The sequence below is a fragment of the Cyanistes caeruleus genome, chromosome 6 (genome assembly GCF_971803275.1).
Source record: "Cyanistes caeruleus chromosome 6, bCyaCae1.hap1.1, whole genome shotgun sequence".
NCBI lineage: Eukaryota > Metazoa > Chordata > Aves > Passeriformes > Paridae > Cyanistes > Cyanistes caeruleus.
In genome coordinates this window covers 59327573-59349239 of record NC_141706.1, presented here as the reverse complement: position 1 = coordinate 59349239, position 21667 = coordinate 59327573, and the positions used below count along the sequence as shown (strand labels likewise).

Genomic DNA, 21667 nt, shown 5'->3' with positions numbered 1-21667 from the left:
AAGCAAGATTTGAAATCCTGCCTGTTCCACTTGCCCCTGAAGGTGTTTAACAGGAACACTTAATTGGTGTACAACACTTGGCTGAGAAATACTCTTGTCTAAGCCACTTGAGATGCAATTTTTCCGTTAGACCTCTCTCACTAACTATTCTAATTCCCAAGAATCACTAAAATGGCTCTAAGAAGGTAATGCTGTAATAAACCACTGAAACTGCCTGTTACACAGTCATCCCTCTGTTTAATTACACCTTAAAATAATTGCTTATTTTAAGCACCTCCTTATTTTCCACAGATCTGCCACTTCTTTATGGTGACCACTGATTCTCTGTCCTCCAGAGGATGACTGGATATTACACGACCTTCAAATCACTAACTGAACAGTGCAAATTCGGTATATGTCTCTTCTGTATACTGAATTCATGTACTTCATGAATGCAATCACATACCATTAATGACTAAACTTAGCTTTTATTAAGCATGACCACACACAAGGGAAGAGACAAAAACATTTTATTTAATTTCTGCATTGTAGTCTGAAACCACTGACCTCATTTTTAGGGCTAAAGATCTCCCAGGTAAAAATAAGACGAAAGGATGAAACAAAGTGCCATGAATCAGTAATTCAAAAGCATTCTTCTGTCATACAAGAAAATAAATCATGTTATGTTTTGCTGTACAAAAAAATTAACAAAAAAACTGTACCCAGTATATGAAGATATAGCTTGGAGCAGAACATCATTTAGATCATCAGTTTCTTCTGACTTTTATTTATTGGTTAAGGAAAACCCCAACCCCTTTTGTTGCATATATTTTTAAACTAGTAAAAAAGAAAACAGGAAAATGCAATTTGTAATTACAGACAAAAGAAGTCATGCCCCTTAATTTATGAGTTTTCAGACAGAAGATGAACAAATAAGCCTGGATTTGCTTCATCTTTCATATACTTTGTGATAAACCTGTTCAGAAGTATTACTAAAATGAAAATTGCATCCTGATTTACATCAGTTTCTTTTATGACTAAACTTGTCTGCTCTAAGCCAGCAAACATCAACTTTTTCAGAAACACAGGAACATTTTCCAAACTGTATGTAAGTACACTTGTACTCATCTTAAGGAACAGTCTTGCAAAACATGCATACAAGGCAGAAGTAATTTTTAGACTAATAATACCTCATCTCTGAAACACTTCTAGAAATACTTAATCATTCAACAAAACAAGCTTGTGAAGCTGATATACAAAATTTCCTCCTTCATGCTGCTTTTCAGACTCGTCAATAATACGCTGAGAATCCACCTAGCCAAAAGAAGCAAGATGAAAGTCAGAATGCATTCCTAATGCTTTCATATATAACACAGCTGAGAAAAAGTCTTGAGGAGTTCTGAGTTTTAAATCATACAGGAATTTCAGTTCCATGCTACATACTGCAACAAAAGAGTCAGGGCTACAAAATGCTTTATCTCATGGTTTGCCACGATTTCAGAACACTATTCCACAAGTAATTCCAAAGCATTACAGGCAGTATTTTATAATCTAAGATGTCCTGGGATTTTTCAGATGCAGTGGGGAAAATCCTGATCCAAGGCCTACACATTAGTTTGTTATAAAAGATAAACACCAGCAGCAATGAGTATATTATCTTTCTAAATCCAAGGACAACTGAATTTGTAATACAAAAAAAGAAACACTTTGGTCTAAGGCAGTGTATCACAACACACTCTAAAAAGAAGTAAGTGCCCTTGGTGTTCTTTGTTGTCCCTCTTTTCAAGGGTGACCCAAAACCCTCCTTTATGGGCTGCAGGTGGGAGAGGCACAGGGAAGGTGTGTGTAGCACTTTTACTCCTGCACCCACTAATTCTTCACCCCCTTTTTAATTAAGGAACCCTACTGGTTCTTCAGGAAATCCAGTGGCCTGCAGAGGCCCTTACAGAAAGAAAGGTAAGATTTCTAACAGAATAGGAAGCTAGGAGAGTTTTCCTATGAAACCCTCCTGGGTCTTGAAAAAACTGTCCTTCTGCCTGACCCCGCCCCATCTGTTCCAAAATAAGCCGTATTTCTGTCTGCCTAGAAAGGAAAATCCACCTCAAACCACAGCAACCCAAAACAAAACTAAAATGTGTTGCGTTCAGGAAAATGTAGCTACAGCTGCTTGACAGAAACAGAAAATTTTAACTAACAAATGTGAAAAAGTTGCCTTTACAATCTCTCTCAGCCTACACCATGGAGGGTTCTGTTTAAAAACATTAAATATTTATATACACAAAATTAAAAACAAGCCATCCAACAACTAAACAGACTCTACAAAAACAGGGTATGAACAGTCATAAGTGATTACATAAATAAAAGTTCTTGTGCTTTAAATTTAACCCTGCAGTGCTTTTTGGTATTTTCTAATTCAATAATCACAGAAGTTCTCACTTTCAACACTCTTAATTAACTGTACTGGAGTACTCAAACTCCTCAAAAAAAAACCCCAAAAAACAAAAAAAACCAACCCCAAAAAAAACCCCTTTAAAATGTATAGCCTTACCTGATTCCATGCATATGGATTCTCATACCAGGTAGGATCAATTATGTTTCGAGGCTTTGATTTGCAGATTAAACTGAAATTACATAAATACAGCCTGAAGAAATACACTTGTATTTGGTTAATTATAAAGACAAAGGATTTTTTACATGAGATACAACCAGGTATTTACAAGGTGTCTGTGCTGAAGGGAATCTTAAATTTCCCTCTTAACCTAGTCTGATTTGTTCACTTCTCTGTACTTTGCCTGTCCAGTGGAATAAGTCAAAACACAATTTTTTACAAGGACATATCATGTATCAGAATGTATTTTCTTCTAAAGAAAATAAAGAGATTCTTTTTTTACAAAACACTAGAATTTGCAACTGTAATTTATTCCTTACATTTTATGTATGCTTACTCACTAGAATGTATAATATAGCTATTTTTAGGGTATTTTGTTTTGCATGACAACTCAATTACTATAGATTGTCTGTCTGCTCCAGTTATTTCCTCAAGCTGTGCAAAGTACAACAGTAGTAGACATTAATTAATTCTGTCTAGATGTGTTTTTCAAAAACTGATTTTAGTCTTAAGTAGTGGTGACATGTTGTAAATACAATTAGCTTTTGAAAAATGGAAAACAGTTATGAAAGACTGTTCAGGCTAAATTTTTACCTATGTACTTGAATTAATAAATGGTTTTTCCAAAACACAGGAAGTACAATTGGGAAAAAATATTCAAAACCAAGTAATATTTTACACAAGGGAAAAGAAGAAATCATTACAATAATTAGACTGTTTATTTCTTCAAATAAAAACATACAAAAATAATATAAACTAAAAATTTAAATAAAAATCTCTGTAGGATGGTTGGAAGACAACCAATAAATGTACAGCAAAATCCAGGGGAGAAAAGGCTACCACAGAAAGGTATAAAATCCTGAAGACAAAAAAGCCCGGGGCTGATGAGAGTGACCGAGTCAGGCTGCCTGAGCTGGGAACACATCAGTGCCCAGGACCTGTGCCAAGGTCTGACCCTTCCCCTCCAGCTGGCTGGAGATGTCTGAACAATCAGCCCAAAATAGGTGCCGAAATTGTAGCAAGTATTCACATGTCTGAACAAATAGCAGTGACTCTTCAATTTAGCATGTAAGTGTTGATGTCCCAGCATTAACTGTTACTGTCACAGTCACCTCCAGACAGGGGTTGTAGCTTTGCCTCTTTCTGCCTATCCACACTCCTCAACTTCTCCATTGCTTGTGCTCTTCTAATTTCATTTCTAGCACCTTGAAAGGTAAGGTTGACTTGCTAATTTACTATGGAACACACCCAAATTTTATTTGGAGTTTTGGAAATAGAAACTAAGGATGCTTGCTTTTAACTTAAGGCAATTTAGTAGTTTTTTTTCCCCACAGATAAGAGAGCAGGTACTTTCAAAACCAAGGAACACCTTTCAAATCAGCATGAACAGCTGCTCTGATAATCATTCTGATAACCCTGGGTAAGAGCAGGGTTCTGATCTTTGTCAGCACAATGAAATGCCTAACTCTGACATCATGCAGTTACTTCAGCAAAGCTCAACTGGAAAAAAAAAGGGTCATATTTCTTAGAGATGAGGCCGGTAAAAGTTATGTTATGGACTCTGGACTAGAGCTCTTTTAAAGATAGTTTAGTAGAGATCCAGGTCAGGATGAGAAAATTCTCCTGATGATACAGACAGCACTAAAATTCATGCTGAGTGTATAAACAAGTGAAGATTTTTCACATTATGCTCAGCAGGGACAGACAGAAGGAGCTGTTCCTGGGCTAGCTCACTGCACTCCTCCCAAACTACAAGCTGAAAAAATTCTCCAGGTTGGCTGCACTGAATCACGATGGTCTTTTCAGAAGCACTGCTTCACTTAGAAGAAGGAGGGAGGCTTGCTGGGAAAACAAGGTAGGTGTGGCCTTATTTCAGTTCCTGAATTTGCCTGGGACTTAAATTCACTTAGCCAACACCTATTCTGCACAGGTCTACTGAGGGAGGAAAGGCAGTACACATAATTCAAATTTAATGTACAGGAAGAAAGAATTCTAAATCTTTCTGCACTGTTACACCTTAGGACTCCATTAGCTTTGTCTTGGGTGCAAAAAAACAAGAATACATAAGAGCTGACATCCTGTACAACGGGTTTTACAGTCTAGGTTTTATGACTAAATAAGTGACTTTATAAGTGATTTGGCTTCCCTGAAGAACCAGTGCTTCCACAAGAAGTCTAAGGTTGTTTAGTATACTGTTTCATAAATAAACAAAGTAAATTAAATACATTATTAAATGAGAGCATGTATTATTTTTCCAAAGCCTAATCTGAACTATGCTTCAAGCAATCACTCATTTCTGCTGAGACTGTGAAACAGGAGATCTTATTTCTACAAAATTATTACCACAGAAGCTTCTGACGAATATTCTCCTGCAGCTGTGCCACTTGCTCTTGTCCAGAATACACTGCTTGCTCACAGAGCAGCTTATTCATGGCTGTCCTCAGACTGTTTATCTGTAAAACACCAGTTACAGAACATAAAACACTAACCCAACATGAGGTCGGTATCGAATTATACTGACATGGTGGTGGTGGCATCCACATCACTGAACTTCAAATAGAATATTATTTGCGTAAGTAAAAACATCTGAAGCTTCAAAAATGCTTCTTCCAGCAGCTGCAGCTCTGGTGGTCAGTGATGTTAGTATTTCAGTCTCCTGATATCAGAGTTTTTAAGGTTGCTCAGAAATGCCATAAAATATACAGGCTACCATTTGCCTGGGCTTTTTCCAACACAGAATTCCTTCTGTGAAAGTTTCAAGCATTTTCTCTCTCTGTCCCTAATTTTTCACATGTACAACAGCTTGCTGTTACCATTCTGGCTAAGGCATCACGAACACAGCCATCACGCCACGTCTGTGCTTTCAGAAAACAGCAGCTCACAGATATGAGCACCAGCATTTCCACTGCATCCTTGGAACACCTCCAGGAAGCACCCCAAGCACCTGCTTCGCACACACACCTAACCAGGGCACGTCCTTCACTGTCCCAGGCACATGTCAAACATAGCCACTGTCCTGCACAGGTTATGTACATGCTTCACTCTGACAGACCTCACTCTCTGAGCAGCAAAAGGCAGTAATGAGGAATGCAGGGGCTTTACTATTTGTTTAGCTGAGCTGCTCTGAGATGTAGCTCAATACATATGACTTAACAGAGCTGTAAAACCAAACTGAAGCCTGTAAAGCATCAGTGTTCTGATTGTCAGTAAAAAACATGACAATCCTAAGAAAAAAACTACTAAGTCTTGACTTCTGGTTGGTGCAAAATTGCTGATTATATTTTGAAGAGTGTGTAACATTCTATAGTAACTTACTTGTTCCAAGTGTAGGGAGGGGGCAACTGCTTCTCCTGATAAAAATCCGAGATTATAAAAAGGGAGTACACTAAAAAACGCAAACAAAACCTAAGAAAAACCCAACAAACAAACAAAACTACAAAAAACTCCAACCCCACAGTCCAAAAAAGCTTTTTATGTCAACTAAGAGTTAACAAGCTCAGATGCACTGACTTCTACTGAATTCCTACTGCAGTGAAAATTCTTACACAAGTCTTACCTCTCTTATGTCTTCCACTCCGAAATGCACATCAAATGTCACCTCCATATCATTTGCTGGAAGCAGTGGAGTCCTAGATGTCTGACTCCAACCCAAACCACAAAGAACACCAGTAAAATACTTCCCACTTTTATCAACTCTAGATGAAAAAGAAAGAAAATAGTCTCACCAAAAGGAGAAGAAACGAAACTCTTAGGAAGACAGACTTAAATTAATTTGTCTAAGCAATGCAGAGCAAGACACATGTTTGAAAGAAGCTGAAACCACTGAGAGGCATTCACACTCAGTCATACTGGTTTTTAAAACATACAGTGATGAAAGAAAACTGAAGTTCTGGCTATAAAAACATATACTCAGAAAACATACAAAAAAACATACATAAGCAAAATAAAGGAAAGCAAGCTTCACTATTCTGAAGTGACAGTCTACAAATACCAGATATTCAAGAAAATACAGCATTAATGTCACTACCAGAGCTCAGCTTTTACAAAAAATTATAGAAGTTCCTCTCCTCAGGTAGATTTAATATTCCCAGTTTATATTCCACCTTCCCAGGCTTCCAGCACAGCTGTCAGGAGCTGTAATGCCTTATCGTGAGAGGAGGCTGCAGCATCAATTCATAAGTACATGGACATTTTACCCACATACTATACTAAAACTCATAAAAGAATACCAGGAAGAGAATATATAAAATGCCAAAAGCAAATAAATAATATCTGACAAAAATATGTGATGATCCTAATGAAAATTATAAGAAAACCACCACTTTAAAACGTACAAATACCTGAGTTCTATTGCAGGAGCAAAGAGCATACTGAGGAGTGCAAGCAGGCCATGAATAGGAGGCATCAAAGATGTTTCTCCTAAAATCAGACACCCTGGCACCAAAAGGAAAAAAAAAATTAAAAAAAATCACACAACTCCAAGGAGAATTTAATGAAAATGAAACCTCAAAAAGATGTAACACAGAACTACAGTGACATATTTACTCACAGAACTACACATATAAAACCAGAAGTCTAGAGAAACAATCCGAACATTTTTATTAGGCATTACCAGCTGCAGTTACTGACACATCAGTGGCGACCAAGAGCTGCTGAAAGGGATCTTCTACACCATCATGGACAACAATGGAGTTTATGCTCTCCTTACTTATGAAAACATTTCTGGGGAAGAAATATTTTCAACAATAAAAAACTCCAAAACTCATAAAAACCATGTAAGTAAAAAATCTACATTCCCAACACAAACTCCAACTAGCTGCTTACTGTTAATAGATTTAAATGACGGTTAATAAATAATGTCTCAGTAAGACAATAATGCACCTTAAAACTACTCTAAGATTTTAAATAGCAATAGTGTGTGTATTAATGCTATTCAGGCTTGACTCCTCCTTCAGTCTTTCCAGTGAATAAAAATTCAGAAAAAATCTGTAAGAATAATTAGGTGTTTTTTGCTGATTTGTTGAACATGAAAGATAAGAACAAGACTATACTTCACAATAAGTCTGCTCATACCTGAATTGGGATATTCTGGTCAGACTGTAGCATTTCAGCTGATAAGGACTGAACGGACCAAAAACTTTTACCTTGAAAAAAAGGGAGAGAGACAAATGACATTCTAGTTAGCCAGCACCTGGATCTCTTCAAATCTAAATGCTTTATAAATTAAAGCCAAACACATTTCAGCATGTAGTGAGCTACACTGAGTTGCTAAATTGGTAGTATGGCACTTCCATTTCATTCATCTAAAGTGAACTTTGCTTGTTGAGGCACTTTAACTAAAATTATCAATTTTCACAGGTGCTGCAGATTCATGACTTTCCTCTGGCTTAAAAAACTCGAATTCAAACTTCATAGATCACTTAAGAAAATCAGGTGATTTTATTTATGTGATAAAGTCTTCAATCCTGAAAATATGTCAATTTATGAAATGGACAGTTAAACAGGATTACTCCTGTGCATAAATGGATCATTATTAGATGCTTGAAAACCTGAAATTTTGTCAGGTCTGAAATGGGAAAATAATCAGAATGTAGATGAAGCCTAACTTGTCATCACAATGTGGAACAGGACACGTTTTCCTGTTCTATATTCCAACTCAGGAGTGACTGGATACCTCAAAACACATTTCTGAGTCTGGCACTGGCAGAGGAAAAGCATCATTACCATCAGTAACTGGAGCGTTCACTGCTTCACCTATCCCAGCTGCTTACCTATTACTAGCTGATAAAGAATGAAATACTGTGTATAGTAAAATCCATGTTTAGATTTTCTGAAAAACTGATAGGGTTGTAAACTTGCTTTTTTTGCTGTGGCTTATATAATGAAGACTACCATGTACAGAAACATTGCATTCAGCTGTTCTATTTTATCTCTGTTCTGCATGAGTTCGAAGTGCTGCTTTAGATGAATTAGAAGAGCAGGAACACTTAGCTCTCAGGCTGTACTTCAAAACTCTGCTTAAAGCTGCAGCAGATCAATCTGAGACAGTGGTCACACCAAGGCTTTCTACCAACAGAAAGTAGAATGTCCTATCAAACACAGCTTTGTTATTTGTGGTACTTTCAGTCTTCATCTCCACCCTAACAATGTGAGAAGCAGGATCACATGATGACAGGCCAAAACCACCACTCAAGTTACCTTATGGGTTGGTGCATCAGATTTCTTTTCAGAAAAACAGTTCAACAATCTTTCAATGAGATGCTTTTCTTCCTGTCTTGCAGATACAGGCATTTGCTCTTTTTCCTTTGCTTCATCCGAAAATAATTCCTTGAGCAAATCATGGCTTTGCTACACAACAATGGAAGTGTTAAAACTCTTGAACAATTATTCCTTCAAAATTTTTACCAAGGTCCTACACAAAGAAACTAACTAAATATTAGCATACAAACACAAATAACAACGTTCTGGTGAGTTTTCAGGTTATATAAAACATCAGACTGGAAGAGAGTTAAAACTACAAAGCATTTACAGTTTTTCAGAGCTTCAAATAATAGTGGAGCAGTTCAATTGAGGAAATCAGTTCCAAAAAATGTCTCTTCCAGAAGGGGTCTCAAAGCAGCAATGCTTTCGGCCAACAGCTCGATATGCATTATGCACAAACAAAAATACATTGCCCTATTCAAGTATTAACCTTGCCACTAGTCAAGCTGCAGCTCAGCTTCGCAGGACAGCCAGAACTGAAATAAATTAGAGTAAGAAAAGCAGCAGCAGCTTAGTCAGTACATACTTGTGATTCGCATGACTCCTCTGCCAGCTCAGCGTGACACTCCTCGATGAGCACATCCCGAATGTTCAGCAGGCCTTTGCTGCCCGAATGACGGAAAACATCCACGTGCAGGACCCCGTGCACGAGGGAATAAACCTCCACGAGCAGAGTGCAGCCGCTGACCAGCGAGAAAAATCTCTGGCTGGCGCTGCAGCTCCACCGCTCCCCACACACCAGCGATCTGGCAGAGGGACTCATCTTGCAGATCTTGAACTCTAAAGCCTAGAGCAGAAACACTGGGAACAGCGCTTGCCCGACTAGAGAATAGGCAAGGAAATATTTCACTTTCTCAACAAACTGTCTGAATTAATAACTATAAATGATTTCATAATTATTGTGGTGGCTTATGTTAACTCCTAGGGCTGCTGTAAAGCTACTGGCGTAATTCCTACTCCATCACTGCCAACACATGACAGCTCATATCCCTTCAATATAGCACATAATCGCTAAGGAATCAGAGCAAACAGCGCATAAAGGATAATTTGGTAGTAATTCACTATTCACAGTGAAATCTTAGGAGCACAGAGATGTCTGCTCTGGAAAAAAACTTTACAGACTACAACTGTTTTCAACTAAGGTAACAGAAAACTTGGTAAGACCACTACAGCTCTTCTGTCCCTGGCAGGCAAGAGTACTTAAGGTCTAAAGTCCACAATCACCATCTGTAATTATGTCTTTGAATGAAATTACAGCAAACCCTGGGTTTTATCTAGCTAGTCATTAAAACTGGTCATTAAAAGATCAGCCCTAAAGCAGAAATAAATTTCCATTTAGTATGTGTGTAGAAAATACAAAAAAGGACGCTTCTTGCCAAAATTATTTTTTTACAATTACTAAAGAAAACTAAACAAAATTAGCCCTGTCAAGATCTAATCTTATTTCTGCTGGTCCATTTCTCATTTTCATCATCAAATGCTTCAGAGAATACAATTAATATGATACAGCTCTTTCTATTAGCTTAAAAATATGTGAGAAACTGAATTACAATTAAAGTATACTTACTTTATTTGTAAATATAGGTCAAGAGAACTATTCTTCTGAAAAACTAGCCATAAAATCCCTCTAATTTGTGTTAAAAGCTCACTAGATCTATAATACTCATCTTCAATCATGAAGAGAATTATGTCTGAAAAGATCCCAGGAAAGCCAGCAGTTCAGAGAACAGCAAAGCAGCATGAATAAAAATCATAGCTTTACAAAATTCAGTTTCTCTACAATTAAATACAATGTAGTTCAATTAGACACATGAATTTCTGCTCTGTGAATACACACCTCTGGAAAACATTTGCCTATTAGAGAAGGTGATTTGAAGATACCTCCACCAGCAAAATACATATTATGTAAGTGTTATTCTGAAAAGCATCCTGACTTGAAGTTCATTCCTGTTTGCCAGGCCAGACACAAAAATATCTAGTAAGCTGCAGCCAACAGCATCATCCCTACCTGGAAAGGAAGCCCCTGAAGACAGCTTGGAATCTCTTTTAATTTATTTAAAGGCACTTCTGATCTATTGCCATAATCCACAAAAAAAACCTGGAAAAAGAATCAAGAGTATTTGCAAAGATTCCACAACACTAAAGGTGTTACTTTTAGTGGCAAGAGAAGTCACAATTTGAGTTTAAAAATTACAGTACAACAAAAACCTTATCAAGTTACAAGGAAGCAAATTCAAGGTCTAGAAAGCATGCAAATGAAGTCATGTCAAAAAGAATATGTCAAATTGTATCACATCTATTATTTGATTCCTTGGCCTAAATATCCGCTTGTAATGCAAATAATCTGCTAAATCTAGAAAAGGCAAGTTTCTCTGAAAGACTCTAAATTCCCTCCCCACACTCAGATCTGTGTAACCTTACATCTTCAGTGAGCAGTACTACCAACAACTGCTTTCAGCTAAGCAAACGTGAACATGTATTCAGTGCCTGTTTATAAATTCAAATAAGAAAGTGGTGAGATCAGCACTACTATTCACTTGTTCTTCATGACTTTAAACCATGACAATATTCAGTATTAACTCTATAGGAGTGACACCCAGACAGGTTAAGAAATAAATGAAATTCAAAGGCCAGCCTTAAAAAAAATTTAAAAATCTGCCCTTAAACTGCTGAAAACTATTGGCCTGAGAAATCAATACCAATCTAGAACTGTGGCACTGATTTCCATTACTCATCTCAGCACAAGGAGCCAAAATATTCAGATGAATTTGTTGATGATATAGAACTCAGCAGCATAAACACTGTTCCAAAAACAAGCCACTTTTTCAGATTCACTGGAGGTTTTAAGTCTTTATTTTACTTCATTCTGCAAGAGCTTCTCAATTTAATACTAAAAATTCCTGTGTTCTGGAAAAGAAACAATCTATTCTGGCCAAAGTGATTCGTAGAAAAAAATAAATAAAAAAACCAGGCAGCAAAGCTCCAAGATTGTTAACCCAATTACATGCTACCAACTCAATATGACACAGCACATTACCTCAGCAAGATCCCCATGAATATACAGAACGTGAGCTCTGTAGTATCCTCTCTTTCCCAGATAAGTGAATGGTGCCAGACAAAGCACATCTACACGTGGAGGCACTGCTAAATCCATCAGGTTCTGATAGTCAATTTCAGCACTTAGAGCCTGGAGTACAGCTGTATTTTTTTCATCTGTCCTGTAACCCCAGAAGTGTCCAACTTCTACTATCTGAGGGTATAAAAATTAGACAGTAACAGACTTTGCATTATTCTTCTACATCAAATATAAACCACATCTGAGCAAAATATATGAAAACATTTCTTACTCCTGACACAACAGTTCACACATACTGCAACAATGCAGTGAAGCATTTCTGTCTCATAATTCAGTATTTTTTGAAAATGTTTATTTGTGACTGCAACACACTTTTCATTTAACCAGATTCTAATATAAGCATTACTAGAATACAGGAAATTAGGAAAAGACTGCTTCCATTTACCTAAACCAAGATAACATACAGAAAATACAAGGTAGACAGTTGACAGGTACACAGATTTGGTGCATCTTTTTTACTAGTGACAGAATACCAGTCATCAGCATTGTCACTGCTATGATGAGCCATACTTTAGGAAACTGGTGAGAACATACAACTATTTAAAGCCATTTAAATAAAGTAAGTCATCTTCTCAAATGTCTAAACTCACACAACCATTTCAGACTTTCTATTGAGTGCTTGTGATAAAAAACAATATTTACAGTCATTAAAGCTCTTATATTAAAACAGAAGTAGCATAGAAAGCCAAGTGATTGCAATGGGTCTGATCAAACTCATTAACATTTTTCATCCGAGAAATTTAGCTGACTAAAAGGAGGAAAATATTTTCTCCACTTGTAAAACATTCTACTACTAACACGAGCTGTTTTACTACTTTATCTTATCATTTCCCCTAGCTGAGTGGTTTGAATGTTTTTATTATCTCTATTTCAGCAGCATATATATTGCGATTACTCAACTAATGAGGATGATATCTAACACAGGATTTAAAAATCTCAGCTTCAGATTTCAGAAATATTTGTATATACATAGAATTTTCCCCTAATACATGTCTATGCATGAAATATTTTTCTGAATGATCACAGACTACCATTAATTCATCTCGTATGTACATTTTCTGAAGAAAACTGGCAGTTAATAACCAGGTAAATGGTCCAAATGCCTTCTGATTTTCATTTTTATAGTTTACACAAGTATTTTACCTCTTCCATTAATCCTCTTTACATTTATGACTCCTTCCAGCTAATATTTACTGCCAGCAAATCTCACAAATTTTGTCAAGTGAAAACACATGAGTGCTGTTTAACAAAGAACTACTAAAAATAAGACCAAGAATATTCCCCACGCTTCTTCCAAACACCTCTGCACTAAAAACATTATCAATACCCAATTGTTTAACATAAGCTTGTCAGATACTAATCTCTGCTAAGCTATCTAGGTACTAATTATTAGATATGACCTAGTTCAGATATAGAACATTCCTACCTCTGTTACCCTGATGGACAGGTAACGACCTGGGATCATCTTTGACATTTGTAAACCACCAAATGAGATTTCCACAGGCTCCACTGTCTGCTTCTGACAGTCCACATTTACTCTGAAATGGAATGAAGATGCTAAATAATTCACTCACCAGGGAAAACCCAAAAGGATGAATTTTCACTTTCATCTGCTTCCCAAGGTATCCCTAGGGCACATTTATGTACTTAACTACTTCTATTTAGAAATACATTAATTTGATTAGAATGGAAAATGACCATAGAGAACCAAATTACTACAGAGTAACTATTTCAACTGCAATATAACCAAACACAGAAAGATACAGACCAGGACACAACTCGGCCATCACTTTATAAAAAATTGAAGAAATTAAGGTCAAATAGTGAGGCCTTTAGTTGTGGCATTTTCTTCTAAGCTTATTTTTTAGAAAACAGAGTATACAAAAATACAAACATAAATTCAGCAAATTTTAATGGAGAAATTTTAATGTAAATAAATAAATAGATAGATTCCTCTTATTTAAAAAAATGTAAGAACTTTGAAATTAAGTCTTTCAAGCCTAGGAGACTTGAGTTCCTCAAGAATCAATTTTTACAAACATTTTAAGTGCTGTTTTGGGCAGAGTGAAGGTGCTAAAATATTTTATTAAAAGCTAAGTACAATCAACTAGAAGTAAAATACTCACCTATACTTTAACCTTCTCAGTTCATTTCTGCCCTCCTATTCTAGATTTCTTATTTTAAAATACTGGACCGGGTGCAGACTAATCAGGAGCTAGGCAAAATGCCATTTTATCAGGTTACTTGTATGACCTGAAGCTCAGAATCACAGCATAACACTGAGATAAACATGCCAGACCTTCCAAGCCAAAGCAGACCAGAGAGACTCAACACAAAATTTCTCAGCATTATTTCCTATTATGTCGTTACATCTCATGTCCTTATGTTTCCTCACAGCTACTTTTGTTAAGTTCTGTCTCTCTCCCTTTCTTTTTTGTCCCCAAATGCTACTCCTTATTTATTTTGGTTATCACAATCCCCATATTGTCTCTGTCATGAACAGAAATAACTGTGTACATCCATACTTTCATGCGCCAAAGGAAAATGGAATAGAACCTTGGGGGGAAGATGACTGTATACTTGGAATTCTCTTGAACAGCAAAATACTATAACTTTCTTTAACTATAAAGAAATCTTTAAAACAACCACATTCTTTCTAGCCCTGCAAAAACATTCCATTTAGACAAAGTTTAAGTTTGTTTTTTGAACCTAACGTTTTTTCCTTGGTGACTCTTTCAAAGAAATTCCCACCGAATCCAGCAAACCCCATTTTGCTGCAAAGAAACACATTTTATATATGGAATAGAATTACCTTACAAATTCCAAGCCTGCAGCTGCTGCACCTTGCACTTGTCTTGTGATATCCTCTGGATAGTGAACACACAGCTCAAAAGGAATCTTCAGCTGCGACATCTTGACTGCCAGGTACACTTCAGGAAGCACCTTAAACACCTCCTTTGGATTACGGGAGAACTCCACAAAAGCCCTGTTTACAAAAAAAAAAAAATCATTTTTTTCCTCCCTGTGTTTATCTTAGCAGGCCAACAAACAGTAAATGGTAGGTTCCTCACAGGCTCTGCCTACTACTTTTATGTACCTTAAAACTTTAATTATCATGAATGTGATATGAAAATTTCCTAACATCATCACTAGCACATGCCAAATTTAATACAAATAGGATGTGAAAATATATGTGAATAAGGAATTCATTAAAGGTTGGAAAAGGAATAAGAAGAGTTGCATGAATTCAACTTTGGGCAGCCATAGGCTGAAATTAGATTATCAGCACAAAAAAGCCATCAGACTGTACAAATGAGCTAAATTCAGTCTAACAGACAGAAATAAATACAGACAAATGAGCTGCAATTAAGCCCCACAGTTAAAGACCAGAAGAGACAAACCAGAAGGCTCTACCTCAGCTAGCTTATCCAATGTTATTCCAACCAATGTACATCAGACTTCAAATCCACCTCTGTAACTCTAACCAGTACATTAAAACCAAGTTACTGATTCCAAAGAGAGAAGAAATGAACTAAATCTGTCAGTACATCACTGAAAAAAAAAACTGATTACTGCTTTTGTAGCTGAGAACATAAGGCAGGATACTTTATTTTACACTCACCTTGATCCATTGTAGGAAATAGATTTTACCTGCCCACACTGTCTAAGCAGTGACTGCAACTGTTTATGGTATATATATCCAAAGGGAGGAATGTTCTTCAGCTGTTAAGAAAAAGACATTAAATTTGGAAACATTCAATTGCTTTAATGCATTTTCAAGTTCACCTAAATAGTTAGCTTTCCCTGTCACTTGAGCAGCAAAAATTATGTACAATCTGAACTCCAACAAATTTCTAAAGTGCTAGATACTACAAGAATCTCAAAAGACAATAAAAAACACCATTTTACTGTTAATAATGCCCTACTGCTTCAAACCAGAAGATAAACCTTAAATGAAGCAAACTGATTTGTAATTATACATATTAATCAGGTATTTTTTCCAAAAAGCTGTCTAGCGTAGCGTCTCTTGATTTTGCTTGTAACAGAAAAACACTGGAATGCCGTGATTCTTCTTCCACAACTGGCAACAATCCTCTACAGGCACAGCCTGGAAAACTGAAGGACCTACAGCTCCTGCATAACCTGGCTGAACTATCACATATCGAATTACTGAGCTATGGTGGGACAGCTTGCACAACTAGAAAGCTCTCTCACGTGGATACAACACCTCTTAGGGATGCCAAAGAGAAATTTCCCCGTCTTCCTTGTGTAGAGGAGTAGCTCCAATGTAAGCTTTCACTACTATTAACATGCAACTCTAGTCACACATCCATTTTGCTCTCTTTTTTAAGAATATCTCATAGGAGATCTTGAATTAATACAAAATCATGACCTCCAAATTAGCAAGTTCAAACTTTGAGACTTTCAACTATTCTTCAGAGCCTATGCAACTGTCTGTTCTTTTCTTTGGCTCCTACAACTTTAAACAGGAGAAAACAATTTTTTCACATTGTTCCTATGACCTGAAGATCAGCACTAAGATCAGCTGCTGGTCAAAACCATGGTCTAGGTTAGACTGCAGAAACTGCCTCAAGGGAAGATAACTTAGAAAGACCAGACAGTGGGAGGTTTAATTGTCTTTCCTATCTTCAGCACTTCATTAGGAGCAGCACATGGCTGTAAGAATCTCTCCAAGTGAGTGTGAGGCACTTGCAGCATTTGTGCCCAAGATGATCGTTGACACTGATGAAGACACAGCAGCTACTTCCACCAAAGTAACAAGTAGTTGATGTATGAGCAGATCAAGAGTTAAATACATTAAAATAAGTAGCTTTTTAATTCTACCAATTTAGTATTAGTCAATGCTGCTGTGGCAAGACTAATTTTTATTCCACAAGACTGAGTCTAGTGTGATCCTTTGCTTCAGTATCCTTAAATAGTATGGAGCACAAAAAAAAATCCCTTGCAACAAGATTTTCTGACACTCCTTCCTTTTTATCTATTTTCTCTTGTGACAGTAAAGTCTATTCTTTGAGGCTTGTTTCAAAACAAGGTACCAATGAGTTACCCCAAACCAGGTAGATTTGGTTTCTTTAAGAACAGGTCATGGCTGTTTTACAGTGTTATATCTAATTCAGATACACCAAGTGTTTTCTTAGTTTAGAGTGCACTATATTGCAAAATCAACAAGGACATTTTAAACTTGTACATATGCAATCAGCTGAAAAGCAATTTTAGAAGGTAAAAACCCCAGTGCAACACCTGAGTAACCTTAAAGCAACAAGCACGTCTGCCATGCACTAACAATCAGAAGATTACAAAAGTAACACTGAAGTTGCAACACTACATTAACTGAACTACTCAGTAAAAAGTACCCTTGATAGTCCTGTTCTATTTTTCAGGTATTTTTAGTTTGATGAAAGTTGTTTGCCTGTGCAAGACTAGCAATCAAATGCATAGAGGCAGTTCCAAGGAATTCTTCCAAAACTGCCCACCTACACGATATTTACTGTATTGAAAGGAAGGAAGGTGGGACAGACTTCACCAAAGCGAGGATCAGAGTAGGAAATTACTTTTGTCCTTGCCCAAATCAGAACAGAACTTGAAAATACCACCCCAAAGACTTCACATTTCTGTTGCTTGATTCTTAATTAAGTCATTCACCTTCCTAACATACCATTACAGTGGTTTTTGGATCCTTGCCAGCAAGGTCCTTCATGGCAATTTCTTCATGACATTTTCCAAAAGTACAGTAGTTTGGATAGAAAGCACCAGCTATTACCACCTGAAATCAAGAAAGTATTTTGTGAAACACAGCACATTATATTCAGTTTCTTTAAATGAGATACACTGGCAACATATAGAGACACCAACAGATCTTCATATGAATATTTTTTCCTGTCTCTGTTCAGGAATTACCAGAACTGGAGACTAAACACAAATTTACACAAATTCTTAACAATGTGTTTTTGTGAAAAGAGTTCAATTTCTGGAACAATTCAACAACATTTTAATACTTTTGTATGCAGACTTGCTCTGTTCTATTGATTGAAAACTGTAATTGCTAGTTCTGATTCCAAGAGCCTGAATTTAAACAAATTCACACAGAATAGCTACAGGTAAATTATTCAGTTTTCAGTCTTAAAATGTTCAACAATTCAACTCCAAGATTCTCACTGCTTACAGAGTTAAACCAATTGCCACTGAAATAATAAACAGTTCTGTGAAAATAAAATCACTGCTAATCAGTCCAAATAAGACAAGTAATCGAACTGGAAATGAGACAAAGTTAAAATAGCTGAAAGTTGTAAAATTCCTTGCACCCTGTCCCCACTAACTAACCAAGCCAGTATTCAAATGAAAAATCTCAAAAAAAGGAAAATATAATTTTCAATTAACTTACATTAGCCATCCTTTTACATTACCAATACACTGCCAAAAAATAGCTTTTTTTCCTATCCAAAATATCAACACTCACACATAATTTTGGAAAATTGTTATAGTAGTTCATACAAATTGAAAATTAGGAAAATTTATGAGAAATCAGCTGCAATTTTTGTAAATAGCATCTCTTTATGATACTAAAGCATTACCTGCAAGATGAAGCGTTGTTTGCACAAATATTCCTGGTCCACAGCACATGGTTGGGCTTTAACATGCATGTTAAAGGCACTGACTCTCTTTTTCAAGTTGTGAAATAACTCTGCCACCTAAAATGTGATCTCTAAGTTACATATAAAATGGATCAAACACAGCTACAAACTGAAATAAAATCTGCCAGTTAAAGTCTCAAATAATTGGGTGAACTCCCTTCCCGTTTCACTTGACTGTTTTGTTTTAGTTTTCCCAAAATGTTCTTATAAAGAACAACTCTGTAGTCACAAAATGTATCATGCATATATGATACAAAACAAATTTAGGAAAAGAACTGTAACAACCTTTTACAAGATTATATTCTCTATTTAAATCAATTTAGGTTTGTGATTTAGGAGGTAAAAATACTACTAACAGCCTGGAATTGTGCACCCAAGTGCAGCAGTGGCCGTGCTGAACCCTCAGTTTAGCAGACAACTGTGATTACTGTGAGAGAGATCCAACTTATGCCCTCCAGCAGAACATATTAAGCTTTCCATCTTCAGCATTTCCAAGAAGCTCCTACAAGCAACCACTGATCCTCCAACCACACAGTGAATGCCTTCACTCTCACAAACGATTCTGGAGCAAATGTACAAAGCACTGTCCACACAACATTTTTGTAGCCACATTTCCCTTTCCTTTCTGCTGCTGGCAGTTTTAGCACACTACCAGACAACAACCAGCACCAGAAAGGAACCCCTGTGACTGACTCAGTTGGGCAAACTCACTTCCACACAAGAGATTATGAAATTAGGATCTTTAGGTGCAGTAAATAAAAGCCCCTAAATATTACTAAGTGTTAAGTGAAGGTGATCATTCTGAACTCCTTAATGTATTTAATGTCATGCACAACCTCTTCCAGCATTATCTGAAACTGAGCCAAGAGAGGCTGCCATGTCAGACTGATCATTCCACTGTCCAGTTTTATAAAATTTCTTTTTCTTTTTTTTTTGTTGCCATTATATATCCAAAGTCATCAAACTATCGTCCTTTCTTATTCAGATGGTTGCTCACTATCAAATTCAATTTTTATTTCCTGTACTTTTTGAACATAGGCCCTGTTTTGCTCAAGCCAAAGGTATGAACCGGTGAGATAACGGCCAAGGCCATTCTGCTATTCAATTACTCAGGAATTTTACTTATTTTCCCCTCAATATATCAAATTAATCTTGAAGTCCATTGTGATGCTAAGCTTTCATTAATTGCTGCACTGATGCTAGCAACAAAGCCCCAAAAATTCTCAAGTCCAGGCCTCACCATGTAACTGTATTTGCTTAGAAGTTAACAACAGACAGCAGTCACACCACAACCAGTGACCTGAGAAGGCTACAAAATTAGGAAATTATACTGCAGGTTTCTTAAAAATATTAAAAATACATAGAACATAGGTTAATAATTTAACCACTTTGTTTAGCCTAACAAAAGGAAAACTCCTCTCATCTAAATCCATACTTCATTTGAAGAAAATATACATCTGTATGTATTGATATGTAACACACTAGGTTTACCCAAGATCTTAACATTTACAGAAAATGAGGAAAGTTAACTCCTTTTGCTTATAAAAACTACTACCTATTTAATCTTACCTCTTTGATCTTGTTTATATGAACACAATTAGAACGACCCCACTCAAGCTCTTCCTGAAAAAGAAAGTCAGAATTTTTTTTTTCTTCTACTGCTACCAAACTTAAGGAAAAGTTTCTTCACTGAAAACACTGCAACCAACTGCCCAGAGAAGTGGTGGAGTCACCACCGGTGGATTTGTGCCAAAGTTGAGTGGGTGTGGCACTTGGGGATGTGGTTTAGTCCTGGACATAGTCCTAGGTTAATAGCTGGACTTGAGGATCTTGAAGTTCTTTGAAAAGTGATGTTTTCAGTGAAGAATTTTTTCCTAATTTCAATTTAAACCTCTCCTGGTGCAACTTGAGGCCATTTTCCCTGCTTCTATTGTTTGGGAGAACGGGCCAACTCAACCTCTTTTCAGGCAGCTGCAGAGCAATAAGGTCTCCCCTGAGCCCCCTTTCCTCCTGACTAAAAGCTCCCAGTTCCCTCAACTGCTCCTCACCCTGGAGGCTTGTGCTCCAGACCCTTCACCAGCTCTACTGCCCTTCTCTGGACATGCTCCAGCACCTCAATGTCTTCTACACAGGACTCGAGGTGTGGCCTCACTAGTGCCAAGTACAGGGGGAAAAAAATTAACTGCCCTGGTTAATGGTCCTGCTGGCCACACTACTGCTGATACAAGCCAGGATGCCAGTGGACTTCGTGGCAATCTGGGAACACTGAGAAAAAATTCAGAACTTCTTTCTCTGAATGCACATCTTTATCAGACAGATTCTGGCCATCCTGGCTACTTGTAACTCAGTGTATGGTTTGCACTGGTGATCATAAAAGATGATACACTCTGAAAGAACAGGGGAAATAAAAAAAGGTTTTATCTTGTACACACAAAGAAGGACTGGAGGCAGTTACTGGGGGCACGCTACTGGTTTTTGTGATTGATGCATCTTAACATCTTCCATCTTTCAGGGTTTTCTGAGGGGATAGGAATCTGTGTTTAAAAAAAATACAGATACTTATGTGCACCAGAAGTATTTCTTTCAACTACAGCTCAATTTCCCTTTTTAGGTTGGATTTCAAACCCTCTGGCCACTGTTGAGTCATCAGTGAAAGGGACTAATGTAAGGGATTGTCTTCAAATAACTGTGCTGGATTCAAATGCTCATTTTCTCTCAAAACCTAGCCTATTTATGCACGAAAGGTCGTAATTATTATAAATAAACACTGCTAGCAAAAACTCCTTACTTTTCATTTACTATGAAAATAAAATACTCCAGTACTAAAGTCACCAACCCTGAATATAGAAGAAGAAAATTTTAACTAACCATGGGATTTCTCAGCTTCCCTTTTTCTTTGCAGGCCTGCCATGCCTAAGAAGAAAATGGTGTAGTATTCAGACACAAAATGTACGGCTTTAGTAGTAATTATTACAAATATTAATGTGTCATTTAAAACTATGAACTTTTTGTTTGGTATCAACACTGAAG

The 21667-nt window shown here is 36.8% G+C and overlaps 1 protein-coding gene across 2 annotated transcripts in view; it reads right to left on the bottom strand.

Moving 5' to 3' along the window:
* Window positions 1-492: 492 nt before the first annotated feature.
* The window catches only part of TDRD9 (tudor domain containing 9), a 67147-nt gene continuing 45972 nt past the window's right edge, over window positions 493-21667 (bottom strand). For both annotated transcript variants that reach the window (XM_086892568.1, XM_086892569.1), the window contains 18 exons: window positions 21506-21550; window positions 20207-20260; window positions 18578-18694; window positions 17662-17769; window positions 15607-15707; window positions 14797-14970; window positions 13411-13522; window positions 11886-12098; window positions 10857-10946; window positions 9375-9635; window positions 8786-8935; window positions 7661-7731; window positions 7200-7309; window positions 6928-7021; window positions 6144-6282; window positions 4931-5040; window positions 2528-2600; window positions 493-1293 (listed from right to left, as the gene is read on the bottom strand). In XM_086892568.1, coding sequence (XP_086748694.1) covers window positions 1198-1293; window positions 2528-2600; window positions 4931-5040; window positions 6144-6282; window positions 6928-7021; window positions 7200-7309; window positions 7661-7731; window positions 8786-8935; window positions 9375-9635; window positions 10857-10946; window positions 11886-12098; window positions 13411-13522; window positions 14797-14970; window positions 15607-15707; window positions 17662-17769; window positions 18578-18694; window positions 20207-20260; window positions 21506-21550 — 2118 coding nt within the window. In that variant the 3' untranslated portion in view covers window positions 493-1197. The remainder of the gene's footprint in view (window positions 1294-2527; window positions 2601-4930; window positions 5041-6143; window positions 6283-6927; window positions 7022-7199; window positions 7310-7660; window positions 7732-8785; window positions 8936-9374; window positions 9636-10856; window positions 10947-11885; window positions 12099-13410; window positions 13523-14796; window positions 14971-15606; window positions 15708-17661; window positions 17770-18577; window positions 18695-20206; window positions 20261-21505; window positions 21551-21667) is intronic.